Source organism: Hyposmocoma kahamanoa, unplaced genomic scaffold, assembly GCF_003589595.1.
Source record: "Hyposmocoma kahamanoa isolate Upper Pololo Valley unplaced genomic scaffold, ASM358959v1 190, whole genome shotgun sequence".
Classification (NCBI taxonomy): domain Eukaryota; kingdom Metazoa; phylum Arthropoda; class Insecta; order Lepidoptera; family Cosmopterigidae; genus Hyposmocoma; species Hyposmocoma kahamanoa.
The window spans coordinates 3,802,760-3,818,824 of record NW_020653718.1 but is presented as its reverse complement, the minus strand read 5'-3'; the positions used below and the strand labels follow the sequence as shown (position 1 = coordinate 3,818,824).

At 35.6% G+C, this 16,065-nt stretch overlaps 2 protein-coding genes across 2 annotated transcripts in view; both read left to right on the top strand.

Annotated features, from left to right (window-relative positions):
- The window catches only part of LOC113226333 (stress-induced-phosphoprotein 1-like), a 23,038-nt gene extending 19,198 nt beyond the window's left edge, over positions 1 to 3,840 (top strand). The window contains exon 7 of the mRNA XM_026458919.1: positions 3,785 to 3,840. Coding sequence (XP_026314704.1) covers positions 3,785 to 3,840 — 56 coding nt within the window. The remainder of the gene's footprint in view (positions 1 to 3,784) is intronic.
- A 4,673-nt stretch (positions 3,841 to 8,513) lies between these two features.
- Positions 8,514 to 16,065, top strand: part of LOC113226369 (protein croquemort-like) — a 34,598-nt gene continuing 27,046 nt past the window's right edge. Inside the window, exons 1-4 of the mRNA XM_026458974.1 lie at positions 8,514 to 8,653; positions 12,098 to 12,277; positions 14,076 to 14,201; positions 15,510 to 15,719. Coding sequence (XP_026314759.1) covers positions 8,540 to 8,653; positions 12,098 to 12,277; positions 14,076 to 14,201; positions 15,510 to 15,719 — 630 coding nt within the window. The 5' untranslated portion in view covers positions 8,514 to 8,539. The remainder of the gene's footprint in view (positions 8,654 to 12,097; positions 12,278 to 14,075; positions 14,202 to 15,509; positions 15,720 to 16,065) is intronic.

The window sequence follows — 16,065 nt, the reverse complement described above, 5'->3', positions numbered from 1 at the left end:
TTAGTCTGTAAAAATTGAGCACTATCATGAGTCGAAATCTAGTGGAGGGGCCCCTGTTATCTACATAACAGGGGATTTAAGAAATTAAGAACCACACCAGAACGTGACTCATGAGTAGAGAGAACGTTCCAGCTTTTTTGCTGCTGAAATAAGAAAATATTATAGTTGAACGCTTATAAGGCACCAATGCTTTTATATCACCAAAGGTTGAAAATATCAAGGCTATATACATATATGGCCATATATAATTAGATTTCACTACAAAGTAGAAATTGATCGGGGTCGGGAATCACTTCTGTGACCGCTTGTAGCGAGTGACAAACCACAGACATATCTTGTCTGTGTGACAAACCGTACAGTATTGCCAGTTCTTGAAATGCTTTTCAACCACTACGCTATACTATGTACTCATTATCCTAGAAGGGGCTCGAGAATCTCCTTAAAAAATATTAGATTCCGAAGTTAAAAAAGCCCTGATGATTTAAAGATGTTTCTTGTCAAAAGAAACATTGTCAATATAAACCAAAAAATCTGCTTGAAAATTGGCTACACTGAAAGAAAAGTGACAGTATTCTTGTGCAGTATTCTGACATTTATCAGATGATATCATTAGCAATTCGCGTGCCTTGTTAGGTGTAGTGCGTGTATTTTGTAAATAATTTACAGTTCCTTACTTGTTTACTTTTTAAACAATATAATTTTTTGAGTGTAGTGCCGATCGATTGTTGTAATGTGTTCATAATTTACACGTGTGCAAATCGACTTTGAATCTATTACAAGTTTTTTTATAGTTACTAATTTAACTATGAGTTAAACGACAGAGTTCACAATTGTTTAGGATATTTCGAAATCTCACACTCTTCCTGTGGGTAAGTAGACATGTTCTGCATATGAAAAATAATTACACGTATAAGGACTGTCACAAAAATTTAATTTTATTTCTGGTTAAAATTTAAGTTGTTGGGTAGTTAGTTTTTATTGACTTAGTGCTAAGGCGGCATTAGTTACGTAAACTAAATGCTCATTGGCGCGAACGTAATTGTGTTTAAAGATTTGGACAAATTAGGGTGCGTCATTTTGTCCTAAATCTTCACTTTTATTATGTTTGTAGGTTTACATTATCAGTGTATTTGTGTGTATAAATTATGATTATTGAATCCTGGGTAATTTTAATATAATCTTAAACATGCGAGAACTTAACTTTTGTTTTGATTTTAATTGCATGGGTATTGATAATTTTATATAAAATCTACACATTTCAAAGCGCATAGTGAAATATTAACTGGCATCATTCGCTCTAATGCATGCATTGGCAATGTATCTAATAATTATGTTTCAGAATTGAATAATCATGCTTTTCTTACATGTAAATTGAAAATCAAAAAGTTCAAGTTGCCATTAGACATTTAAAAAATATATCTATAGATATGGAAGCTTTTAATTTTGCTGTTAACTCTTTCACACAAAATAGCCTAGAGACATTTGTGATGTGATGTTGATTGTATGCTTGGGTTACTTGCACAATGAAGTAAATCACTCTCATTCAAGGAGTAAAATACTGAATATAAAAAAAATATACACATGAAAACTTTAAATAAAGTCTTCAAAAGCATTGTCAAGTTGCTATTCAAAGTGAAATGTATATGTATTTTAATAAACATTAATGTTTATGGAAAATCACTGAACTCTTTGGACAAATAATTAGAAAAAAAAACATAACCTAAGCAACCATGGCCCTATTAAACAACATTTTCTTGATCTACTTGGCAAAAACGATTTAATTTAAATTATTTTAATGCAACATTTTTGTCTTAGGATTTTTACATTGAAACCTATTTCTGAACCAGTGATGTTTAACATCATGAAATTTATTACCTCAAATGCTCAAAGTAAAATGGTTTAAATTTGAGTATGATTTTTTATCTTTGCTATGTACATAGTCGATAACTACAACAACAGATACCAATCACAACTGGTGTTTTCCCTGAACAATGTAAAATAGTTATTGTAAAATCGGTACCCAAAAATATCAAAATAAACATGAAGATCTTTGGATAACAGGTATACTCCAACTTGTGTCATTAATTTTAGAGAGAATATAAGTCCTAACCTGACCTATTATTCCATTGGTATTGAGTATCTACTCAGTGTGAAGAAAGGTGGTTAATAAATTAAACCTTTAACCTGTGAGCCCTTATTTTCATTTTGATATGAAAGCCAATTTAACATATAAATACAAATTTCAACCAAACAATGGACTTCCTTTACACTTTTTTGTTGAATGCGTAAGATGTCAGTTGCGGTCAGGCACTGCAGGGCATTGCCTATACACAGATGATGGAGTTTATTCAGGCATATAACATGCTGCCAAAGAAACAGTCTGATAATAATTAATATACTCAGTAGCGTACTCTGTATTAGTATGTATTTTAACAAAGTAGTGGAGTAATTTCACAAAACATTATTGAATGTTGTGGTAGTAAAACATTGTGATGTTCAATAGAGTCAATTGCTTTTATTGATGTGGTGGATAATAAGTTGCACAAGCGTCTGTTTGACAATTATCAAAATCAAGAGTATATTCTTGCTGTGGGTACATATTATATTCTATTGTAATATTTGTGTTGGTTTATTATGTATGTATATTAAGTATGTTTATATATTATTCGTATCTCTCTTCTCTCTTCTATTAATTTCGTTCTTCTTTATTTTATTGTAGAACCAACTATTGTTTTTTTTTCAGTTTGTCACAATGGTTGACTGGTGGAAGGATTTATGACATTAAGTCCTCCATTTATACTTCCATGTATTGTGCAATAAAGTTTAAATAAATAGTAAATAAATAATCATAAAAAATAAAAATCATTTAATGCAGACAATTTACAATCCATTTTGTTAGTACATTTACAAGCTATCTGTTCTATTGTTAGAACAAAAGTTATTGAATAAAAATAAAGAAAATAATATGAATGAATGGATGAGCGATTGATGATTACAGGATACCTGCTAAGTTCACCGCGCTCTCAGGATGTGAAGTTCGGTGACCTAGCAAGCAGATCGGAGCCCCACCTATCCCCTATCATTTTAAGAACTCTTGTGCTCTCAACACGAGATGTTACCGAAGGAATTTTGATATTTCTAGATTTTCCTTTCACACCGTAATTACATTTTAAATAACCATGGCTGATCATTTTTGGGCAAGGATTTTAATATACTTCTTTAACTATCTCCCGTTTTGTGTATTACAAAGAACATTCGTATCTTTTTGATGCAAACGTAAGTTTTACCGGGAGAAATATGTGTCAGACAAACACACCAATTTATAAAAGTACATATCCCCAAACTGGTCCTACCGGGAATCGAATCCGGAACCTTCGTATCCAGCGCCCACAATCTAAACCGTTACGTCAACGAGGTTGTCAAAGTAAACTGATACGCCATCTTTTACGCGATCTGCTGTCCTCGTTCTTGGCCAAAACGGCGGGATCGCTAGAACATTGATACTTTCCGATAATGGACTTCAAGAGCGTTACACTCGGCGACTTTTAGCAGCGATGCAAATGCGATGATCGATGCAAATCGCGCGTTTGTATCGATGCAATCGCGCGTTTGTATCGATGCAATCGCGCGTTTCTATCGATGCAATCGCGCGTTTGTATCGATACAGCCGCGCGTTTCTGTCGATGCAATTTTGCAACATTTTTATCATCAAAATAAAAAGGAAAACCTTGACAATTACCACGCAATATCATGGCGCTCTTTGACCGGTGATTCGTCATCTCAGATGAACAATCGGTCAAAGGGCGACTTCCATTATCTACAATAATAGAGAACAAATGACGCTTATTTTTAATTATAGTGTTCATGTGCTTTGTGGTTATACTATCATATTAACTACGTAGTTTTTAAACAGGCTCTCTGTTTTAACAAAGACTGTCTTTACATATTTTTTGCTATCCGGAACTGATATCAGTTTGCGTTACGTAAAAACTATTTAGTAATTATTATGTGAGACCCTGAAACTGGTCTTGGCGAGTTTTTAAATAGGTACACCATTACGAAAATTGGTAGAGGCCAATATGTGTATATTGTACAGCACAGATAATATATAAAAATTAACGCTCTTTTTGTTATCTACTCCACTATAAGTTTCGCGGACTCCGCTACTAGTAGGGCTAGCACGACAGGGCGCGACTTGCGCGATAGCGATGTAAAGCGAGAGACATCTATGCGAGAATAGCAGTATTTATAACTATATAACTGCCTCCGTAGCCGAACGGATACCACGCCGGACTGCCACGCAGAGGTCCCAGGTTCGATTCCCGGGCCGGGAGAAATAGTTGTATGGCCTACAATTATTTCTCTCGTGAGTTTGGGTGTAATTTGTGGTTGTCTATGTGTGTGTCCATGGCACCCGCGACACAGGGTTTCCCTAGTGCGGGGCTATGTTGAGTGTGTGCGTTATTTATTTATTTATTTCGCGCTTCATTTCGCTTTCGCACAAGTAGCGCCCTGTCGTGCTAGCCATATAGAACACACAACAAACGCAAAAAGCTCAATTAGTCAATTACAGCCTTTCCGGTGGAAAGTCTGGGCAAAACTCCTCGCTGAACAGCTTTCAGTTCGCCTCGTTGAAGTCTCTGCTGACTAGAGGGCTGGCAGCTGTTATAACATTAGCCACCTAAAGATGAAACCCTAGATGAAATGTTTTACATTTAATTGTAAGAGTTTAAGGTAGAAAAGGTCATTACGTAAAATATGAAAACATATATATACATATATATATATATATCAGCAGTAGAGCTCCTTGTGAAGGAGTTCGTCCAAGAAAGTGCTGCCACCATATCTATGTATATCTATCGCCAAGCAGTAATAATGTGAGCATTACTGCGTTCCGGTTATGAAAGTTAAGGGTGCTTGCTGATGAAATTATAATAATGCTGATGATGATAAGGCTGATTTGTCTCAGGGTGACGGGCGCAGTGGCAGTATTCCTCTGATCTTTACGATCTGTCATCTGTCAATTGACAAACAAATTTTCCGTCCGTCTACAAATTTTCAAACCGTCAGCAGTGGCAACCGTTAAGCGCGACGGGAATTGAGCGTGCCTACTGCTCCAGTACCACCACCTAAGGCACTAACTAGCCTTACAGAGAACCGGAAAAAGTACGTGCAAATGGACTGATCTAGGGTCTCATATAAGACCTGACGTAGATGGTCCTGGTAGGACCAGGGAACTGGTAGTGCCCTTGCCGTATAACCAAGAGGTTGATAAGGAAGGGCTCTATAAACAAACCTTATATAGAAAGGTATGGGATTGTCCCGTCAATTGAATAGCATGTCGTGATCAATACATAAGATGTTATATAACTGTATTTATATGTACAAAACACACTCACTTTAGTATCTCCGCCGTCGTGGGATAATGCAAAGCACATGCTGAATGATGATGAGACCTCGTGGCACATATCTCAGCTATCGTCCACCTAGGACGTCTTTGACAGGGCAAGAATTAATAAACGAATCTCCATGCAAAGGTTGTTGTGAGTGGTGAAAGTGGTATTCAAGTAATCTCTGCCTCAGTTGGACTTCACTTGTTGACTAATATATTTTAAATACGCGTCGTCTCACTTATCGTTTAAATATGTACTCTGTCATTCATAGATTATCCGGTTATTAATCGATACCTATGTTTTGTTGTATTATGATTATGGAATAGTATTTAAATAAATGTACAGATAAATCGTTACGTCAGAACGCATACTAGGTAAAAAAATTGCAGTCAAAGTGACCGTGTTGTCGGGGACGGGACGAACAAGTCATGCGCCTGATGGTAAGCTACACGCCTGTCCATAACAGTCGCAGTGCCAGTCTGAGCTTTAAATCGTAAAGTTCTGAGGGGCACTGCCACTGCGCCTGTTACCCTGAGACGTAAGTTAACAAATCCTATGTGCCTGTAATTTCACCAGCAACCTTACCCTTCAAAACCGGAACACAGTAATGCTGACATTACTGGTGGCTGAAATAGGTAAGGTGGCAGTACTTCCCTAGGCGAACTCTTTCAAAAGAAGCTCTACTACTACTAAATATATATTTATTCCATAGGTAACATTTTTATATTTCAAGACGTCATTTTTTAGGCTATTGCTCATTCACTGTGCTGACTTCCCTGAGAAGAACGAGCAAGAAACTCTAGGGATTGTTCTTTTCAATTACACTTTGAATCATATTTGTGTGGAATCTGGGCTCGTGTCGTTTTTCCGTACATTTTTATCTAACATGTAGTCTTCAATTTTGTAATATGACTTTTAAATGAAAATACTTTTAATGTAAGTTTTGAATTTAGGAAATGGTAATCTTAATATATGCTCCGGAGTCTTATTGTAAAAACGTATACAGTTCCCCGTAAAAAAATCGTTCACCTTTGTTAAACGAAACCAAACACAAATTCTAACAAACATTTAAATACATATAAAAATGTAAATTATAATCACAGAAACAGGAAAATTTACAATTTAATGTTTTCTTTTTGTACAAGGAAAAAAATTAAACACCTTCGTGGGTGCTTAATAAAATGGTTATTAGGATTAATTTAAATTGCACTTATAAAAAAGTTAATTTTTTCTTACATAATATACCTATGTACACTTGTATTTGGTGGTTTCGGCACATGGAGCGTCTGATAACGAAAGCAGAGTGGCAAGAGAGGTACCTATATAGAGCTTTTGGCTAGACGCTTGCTTTAGTGGTTTTGAATAGAGGGAGAAAGGGAAGAAATTGGTAATCCTTTGGGATTGGAAACGTATTTGTTATGTAGCGATTTTACATGACAACTGAGAGTAAAAAAAAAAACGTCAAAAAGAACACAAAAATGAATAAAAGCAAACTATGCAAAAAGTATGCGCTCGCGCACAAGAGCCAACGAAGGACGTTCTCAGATCAAATCTAGAATGTTCTAAACAAGGCTATAGTGCGTAGTGAGAAGAATAGGAGGGCTTGTATTGATGAATGTAAGCACGAGAAGTTTGCCAGGATCGTGTAAAGGGGAATGGAAATCCAAAGGGTAGGTTGAGTATATGAATGTTTTGTTTACTTCGACCTATGTGTACAGTCACGTTTTGGTTAGTTCACATTGGAATTTGTTAATCTTTTCCTTATTAGATAGATGTCTGTGCTAGATACCTGTGGATTTTGTTATCGTTAGTACATAGAGCAACTAGCGCGTGTTCCATATAATATTGTCTATTTATGCGTGCAGTCGAGAGTTCAACTGCAAACGTCGTCGGCTGAAGTTGATGTGTTCGAGAGTCTAAAGTAGCTGTTGACATTGTTAAGAAAATATAATGCTTTTTTGTGCCTAAAACAACTTGATCTTTAGTAGTAACAGCAACAGATAACGGTCACTTGAGTATTTAATCAACTTAATTGTAAAATAAAAACACAATTGGTGAATTTTTTTTGACGGGTTTATATAATGGCACATTTTTGTACGCAAATTCCACCGCAGAATATAGTCGGGGACTATGGATGCCAATTCGTTGACAAAATTAAATTCGGGATTTTCATAGTGATATATTTATTTCCTTAATAGGAAGTAAAGTAAGAAAGAAAGTCGTCAACAGACAGATGATTGGTGTCAAATTGAAATTAAATTATTTTTTTGAACATTAAATTATTATTAAACTAATTATTAAAAAATGTACGCGATTCTGACCCGAAAAACTAGTTTACCATTTTCAATGTCTTTTAATCGTGAAAACGTTAAAATTCAGAAAACAATATCTAAACATGTCTAATAATAAATTCAAATTTTCTACCATTAATTAGGCGAGGTAGAAAATGGAGGACCGCCGCCTGGCTATCGGGCTGCGCCTGTAGTAGCACGACAGGGCGCGACTTACGCGAGAGCGACATAAAGCGCGATATACTGTTATACTCGCATAGACTATTATCCGCTTTATGTCGCTCTCGCGCTAGTCGTGTTTTGTCGTGTTAGCCCTACAGACGATTTAAAATATAATCTCTAAAATATAAAGAACTGATTGCCGAGTTTCCATTCTTGATATGGCGTATTTTGTGTTATCACGTGATTGATTATTATTAGTATTAAAAATATTAACAAATTAAACGTGGAAACAATAATATGGTCGCAGACACGTACGGAATTAAATTAATTCTTTAATGAAAACATTTGAAATCTTATCTTATTTACTACTTATTCTAATACATGTCATTGTAGGATAAATTTCACATTATTTGCCGTTTCGCTGCGATATCTGTCAGTGCGTATATGTGTATATTTTGATTTTAAAATAAATTACAAGAAATGGAAAATGTTCAAGACGCAGGTACGGCTTCTGAGATATATGTCTTTTATTGCACGAAAAGAAAGATTTGTGATTCTACAGCAACACGAGATGTAACGAACTTATTACCATGTCCTTACATTATAGAAGTTGTTCGTTTTTTAGAAAGTCCAGCCCGAGGCGTAAGTCAGGGTCAGGCAAAAGACGGCAAAGCAAAAAAGGAAAAGAAGAAAATGAAGGCTACGACCAAAAGTGCCCTGTTAATGGGCTTCGGCGCGTTCGGAGTGCTGCTAGGAGGAATCACGGTGATCCTCTGGCCTGGAATATTTACGTCCTCTTTGAGGCGGGTGAGTTATTTGTAAATCAAAGCAAATACGGATTACGTAGGTAAACATTTTTTTTATCTTGTTTTTAAATCGTAAAGTTCTGAGGGCCATTGCCACTGCACCTGTCACCCTGAGACATAAGTGGGCAGTCCGATGTGCCTGTAATTTCGCCAGCACCCTCACCCTTCAAAACAGGAGTTCAACAGGAACCCTGGACGAACTCTTTCACTAGGAGCATTACTGCCACTTGTTTTCTTAGATGATTTCCATAGCATACAGTCGACCAGACTTTGCGCATGAGTAAAATAATGTATTTTGAAGAGTTAGCACTATACATCACAACTCAGGCTGTGCGTCCGATCTCTTACACCTCTTACAGCGTGTAAGATAATGGGTTTGGATGATTTGCTAGTCGATGTTAACAGAATAGCTTTTAGTTTTTTCGTAATGTCAAAACGGTCTGGCATTTGTTTTTCTATTCACGTAAAACAAACAAACAACTTTCACAATAAAAAAAATCATCAAGGTACAGAAATTTGACCCGTTTCTACATGACTATCGATTGTACCATGGGAACTTTCCCAAGTCCCCATCAAACATTTGAAGACCTCGTGGCAAGTGTACTGTAATTTCGATTGTCATTTCGTAATAATCCAAATTTAATGTCAATGACTTCTTACCTAAGGATTAAATTTGTTTTTAATGATCCGTTTATATTAAGGCTTATTACGATAATGAATTGCTGGAGCACCGACGTCGATTAGCAATTATGTTATTATATACATTTTTACATGAAAGTGATTTAAAGGACAGTTTGTGTATGATCTTAATAACTTTGATTCCCTCGGGTAATTAAGGCGTATTTCAACGCGGAGAAAATTTGACACAGATCCGTCCTCGACAAGCGCCCGATGGCGACTGACGGGGTGACGGACGGCGCGGCGTGTCGTTAAACCTCTAGGCAATTTGCAAATTTTGTGACAAATGTGAATTTAATAACTATAAGGCTTTAGTTGAAAACCAAAATTTCCCATGTTCTCTTTAGTCCTTAAAGAAAAATGTTTCCATATAAAAATGATGTACAAAGTTAGATATTTTGCTCTTATATAATTCGTTTTAGACTTTTATTTTCAGGATTTTATATGATCGGGTACATCCTATCATGTTATACATCCTAATTTGTTAATTAGCACATTATTTAGAACCTTAGGTGTATCGTAAGACCATTATTTAACAATAAATACCTAAACCATTTTGATCTAGTAAAGTCAGTTTTCCTCGCTTCTCCACTGTTTAATGATTATGGTCATTTTCAAACTATAGAAAACATAAAGATGTCAAGGCTTAATTAGTACCGTGATTAAAGTGTAAGTGCAATAAATAGTGGCAATTTGCATTCTTAGAGCTTAAAATGTTTCCGTTCACAGTAAATTCAATTTCAAAGGATGATGACCGTTACTGCCCTCATGTTACTTAGTATGTCCAACAAAATCATATTTTTAATTATGCTAATTTTTTTTTATGATACTATGTGGCGGGGCGAACAGGTCGTGCGTCTGGTGGCAAGCGACACGCCTGTCCATAATTTAAATCGCAAAGATCTTATGGGCACTGCCACTGCGCCCGTCACCCTGACACACAAGTTGAGGAGTCCCATGTGCCTGTAATTTCACCAGCAACTACATTTTCGATAATAGTCTCGAACCGATCAAAACAACAGTCTATTTTGAATGAAAAGAAGTTTGTGTTTCTGTTGCATTACCGGTTTAGTATTAATAGTGACGAAAGGTGGCAGATATAATAATGTGCTCACTGTTGCCAGATGGTGTGAACTGCAATATACCTTATTAAAAAAAAATTCGAAGAGATCACAACTTGGCGGAAAAGCTTCCCTACTTTTTCCAATATACTTATATACGGACGGTAATTCAATAAGTTGTTCGATTTAGAATAATAACGCATAGAAACCTAGTCCGCACACGCTAAGTGAGGCAAATTGAAGCGCTCCCAATGGGCCTACACGAGCGGGCGGGCCGTCAGTGCTCAAGGTCAACTTGCACCGCGAACAGCTCAAGAATTTTAGCTAAAAATGACGAAATGTGCGGTAAATGAGTGTAAAAATACGTCAGATAAACATAAAATAGATACTAACATCACATTCCACAAGGAAGTAACGCGTTTCAACTTGTATTTTTATATAAATAATCACTAAAACCGAAAATTAACCTTCTACTAAACCTAGCTTACATGACAGTTCGTTTAATATGAAACTATCATTCTATGCGTTATTATTCTAAGTTGTTCGATATATTAGACCGTTATAGTTTAGGAAAAGTAGTTTTTTGTTAGTATTAAATATATAAAAATTCGCTGTGTTAAATGAAAATCGAGAAATAGATTCGGAATCTAGGTCTTACGTGCTTTAAAACTTTTGTGTAGCTTATGGACACGTCAGTTTAAGGTAAGAGCATGCCTTCATAATGCACCGGTCGTCGTCCATCTTTATTTAATAGGTAAGCAAATTACACGTGAAATCGTGACATTGATTAAACTGTACTCTCATTAGTTATTCACCTGAGAAGAATGAGTAAGAAATTCTAGGGTTTGCTCTTTGTAAATAAACGTTTGTACACATTTATCATTGACAATAAATATTTTAAATATCACAGATCGACGCAATCCTCTAGAGACTACTACGAATTTTTTTTATGCACATACAAATTTTTGTCGTCCAAGTACGCAGAAGCTGTATAATAGTAATCTTTTTAATCGACTTTAAAAAAAGAAGGAGGTTCACAATTCGACTGTAAGTTTCTTCGGCATTTGTGAATCTTTGTTTTGGAAAGAGGGTACCTCACTAGTGGTCTTATCTTATTCGTAACCGGTAACCGATTTTCTTTAACTTTTCGGTAACCGATATCAATAAAATATGGCAAATAGATGTAGGTAATTCCACGAACTTTTGAGGTCGGTTTTTTTAGTAGTCTGTGCTGAGATTATGTTATATAAAGTTTTTATTTCACTATAGCTTTAAATTTGTAAATAGCAAATTTAAAATGTCAAGCGTAATCTTGTTGTAGAAGCGTTAGAAATGTGTAAACTTCACGTAAGTTGAAAAGACTATTATGTTATAATTATTAATACAAAGATAGAACATTAAAGCTGTAAACAGATTGACTGCATGTTTACAGTTAAGGCGTGAAGTCGTTATCGAGTTCACGCATTACCAACAAAGAAAAAGAAAAAAAATCCTTCAAACCATGGCAGACGCTATGGAAACTAAACACGGGGCGAACCGGCTAACCTCACGAATTTTTCTGTGCTGGTTGCAATGTTTGTTTTTTTTAATTATTAAACAAATAATAAAAAACAAATAAAACTATTATGGTGCGAGTCCGTGCTCTAATGCAAACGGTTTCCCACGTAGACTAGAATTAACCATGCTTATCTCAAACTTTGTTTCAGATGATGGTCCTAACAAATAGCTCAATGTCGTATGGAATTTGGAAAGACCTACCAATACCAATGTACCTAGAGTGTCACTTGTTCAATATCACAAATGTAGAAGAGTTGTTGGCGAACAAATCAGCCAAAATCAAAGTGGAGGAATTGGGGCCCTATGTGTATAGAGAGGTACATAAAAAGGTTGGTTTGTTTTCTTTTTAAGTGTAATATAAGTTTTATTTACCTTCCATGTCAGGGCGCTAAATGAAGAGGTTCCGGGTTCCAATTCTGTCAGGACTAGTCCCATATCTCTCTGCATAATTTTTGTTTATAGTGACCATCCTTATCAACGGCTTGGTCATACGGGAAGCAAGTCCGCCTAGACAGGTCATTAGCGCGAATTAAATTTAAAAAAGAACTTTAACTTTTAAAATGTTACTGTTTATAGTGATTTTAAAAATGATGTTTTACCGCGTATTTTAAGATGAGTGGGAAAGTTTTCAGTTTATAATTGGACGTAGTTAAACAAAATGGAACCAATGCACATCCGATCACTTTCGAGATACCTATGGTAATTTGAAGTTTATAAGTGTTTCTCACTCTTGTTTTATTTTCAAAACTAATAATGTCATGTAATTCCATAGATATTTATTTATGTTTATATGTTGGATTTTTTTGCTGATCTAAGAGGTTAGACTTTAGGAACCGTTTGATACATATAACACACAGACAGTACTAACCACTGGGCCAACGAGGGCACCAACTTTTCAAACATTATGCTTACATTTGCGTTGTCTATGTATTCGTGTTACGGCCGTTTCGTTGTGAACTATACTTTCACACAGTTCTTTCGCGTGTCGATAATTCGGTGAGAAATATGTGTGGTTTATTTGATCGCGATTGTGGAGAATGTGCAATAAAATAGAAGCTTCAAGTTTTAGAGGTCATTGGAATCGTTATTATACGCATATGCGTCTCCTTAACACGGATCAGGGCCCTGATTTTAATTCACCTGCAATATTATACGCCTCGACTCGGAAAACACGCAGTATCCGATCGGGAGAGGTAATTAAAATCAAGCTGCTTATCTATAAAGTTGACAGACTACGTAATAGGCTTATTTACTGACAGTCAATTATTAATATAAATACATTAGTTAATTTTTTGTGTGTGTGTGTGTGTTATGCGATTGCTCTGTCATTTGTGAACCGATTTAGATGATTACTTTTTGTTGGAAATAGTGTACCGCAGTATTGGTGGTCCCATTTCAATTTGAACCAAATATTCCACCTCTAAGGGTGGCAAACTAGGGTATGAATCCGGTTGCACACACTTTCCGGTAACCGATTACAAAAAGAGTTCGTAAAAATATGTACGTACAGCCAAGTGCCAATAATTACTACGGGAGGAGACTTAATAAATATATTGTTCCTCGTTAATATGTATAATGATATGTCGTTTTTACGAAAAAGTCCTTTATGTAGTAAACAAGTCATGAAAACAAGATTAAAGAAGGCGCTAATGAGTGAAATTATATTTATATGAATATATCCAAATTCTTATTAATTAAAAATCATGTAAAACATATGTTTTTTTTTTTTTTCACTATTATAAGTAAGTAATAAACTAAGTAGATATGTCAAACTAACAAATAAGTAAACTAAGTTAGAGCGTGCTCGCCAACAAACTGTTACAGTTTGGCGGGAATTATAATTTGTAAATTTGTTACTTTTTTTGGAAAATAAATTAAAAAAAAAAAGATTTCAATAAAACTTTGCAAATAGATGTAATTCCACAGTCGGTTTAAAAAAAATAAATGTAATAAAACGAACAAAATTGAACAATATACACAGTGGGATGTCTATAATTAGTTTGTACCTTCCGCCTGACTGTCTATATCCAAACAGACTAAAAATTGTTGTCTTCAAATGTTTGTACTGTAGAGAAATTCTTACTTCGCTTTAAAGAATGTTCACCACTGTTGATTTTCATCACCCAGGTGAACATAGTGTTCAACGACAACAACACAGTGACGTATCAGATGGAGCGGTTCTGGCACTTCGAGCCGGAGATGTCAAACGGGTCGCTTTCTGATCTCATCACCTCGATTAACCCTATTGTACCGGTGAGTGTTACAACTCCTTAATTTTGCAGCTGTCCATTTCGTGACATCCTAATTCAATTAGTATTTAATGTGTAGTGCATTTATTGAAAACGTTTCCATTAGACATGGTTTGGTTGCATCCACCTTTCAATCTCTTTTCAAATTTCTAACTCAAGGTTGCCTGAAAGAAATCACTATTTTGCAATAAGACCGCCTGTTGTACATTATCTTATTGTGTGATACTTACATTACAGATCTGTGTTGTCATTGTATTATTTTTATTATAAGGAATATTTTATTCATTCATTGAAATTAAAAACAATTTTATTTCATGTAAAATCAAATTGTGTGGACATGAGCGTAGCTTACGATCAGGCGCACGACATGTCCGTGTAATCACATTGTTCGTGTACACGTGAAATAATCACATTGATTTTAAAAACTTTCTGGGGAAATGCCTTACAGCTATATATATTCTATATACATATAGAACGTGTATTCTAGTTCAATTTATGGGTATGCCGTTCTGATCGACTGCAAACTCGACCATGTAAAATTGCTCTACGCCAAGGGAGTGTTTTTGCAATGGCCTCAGACATCTACAACAAACTTCTAAGTAAAAGGAATTACAAAATTGTGTAGAATTTTAGAAATCGTTTGAGATTTTTTTTTCAATATTTATTTTTTACATTTTATTTGCAAATTTTTTCCAAACTCATAGTTGCACATTTTTGCCGGATAAAGATTGTATTAATGTCGGCGGCATTACCTCAAAGCAAAATGCCGTATGTAATGTGAAAGTAGCTAAAGTAAACCAATCTATCGGTTTCAATCGGGTTCACTGCATCACTATGCAATTTAGCATGTTTGTAAACTTATATTAATTTTTCCATTTCGAACTGTGATGCTTGTGACTGTCTGGTTTTTAAATTTATTTTTATAATATCAAGTGCTGAACGAACAATTCGTGCGCCTGGTATTAAGCGACACGCCTGTCCATAACCGTTGCAGTGCCACTCAGAGCTTTAAATCGCAAAGATCTTAGGGGCACTGCCATTGTGCCCGTCACCCTGAGACATAGAATATATAACCTTACCTAGTATGTAAAAAATGTATAAAAGAAATAGAGACGAAATGTCATTTAATTTGTTTGAAAACTATTCTGCCAAATCATTACGGTGACAACTGCGCTCCGATTGGCCAGCCCGAATTGGTAACAATTGACAGGTGTTAAACGACCAGTTTGAACTTGAGCTTTGCTATAATGGACCTAAATTGAAAAATTACATATTTAATTCTTAGCGATGAAATATGTCTTATTACCTACAGACGATAGCGCACATCGTCCGCTATCAACGCGCCGCTATCCGCTTGGCTGCGGACGTGTTCATGCGGCTGTACCACGAGCACATGTTCATCACCGCTAACGCCTCTTCCTGGCTCTTCGACGGCATTGACGATCCGATTCTCAAAACTGCCCACAAGATACCTGACTTCCCTATATATATACCTTATGATAGGTTTGGGTGGTTCTATGAGGTGAGTACCATTTTTGTTTATTAAATCTTTTGCTAATTTGTTTGCGCTCAAACTCTTCCATCATCAGAAAACCCTTGGTTGCCTATGTATAGAGTCCTGTTTTCAATTTCCCCCTGGGTCAACATTGCGAGAAGGAAATGCGTAAAAAAGTTTCTTCTGCACAGCAGATGTAAAAAAAACAAAACATCAGAGTTACTTTATTTACATGAAATGTAATAAAAATACGGAAATATAACGTTGGCTAAAGTTGTAAAGCTCCGACCTCCATTAATGTGAACTTTTGAGTAGGCACAAAAAAACAGAATTACTAGAAATAATTATGCGATAATCTATGATTATACTTTTA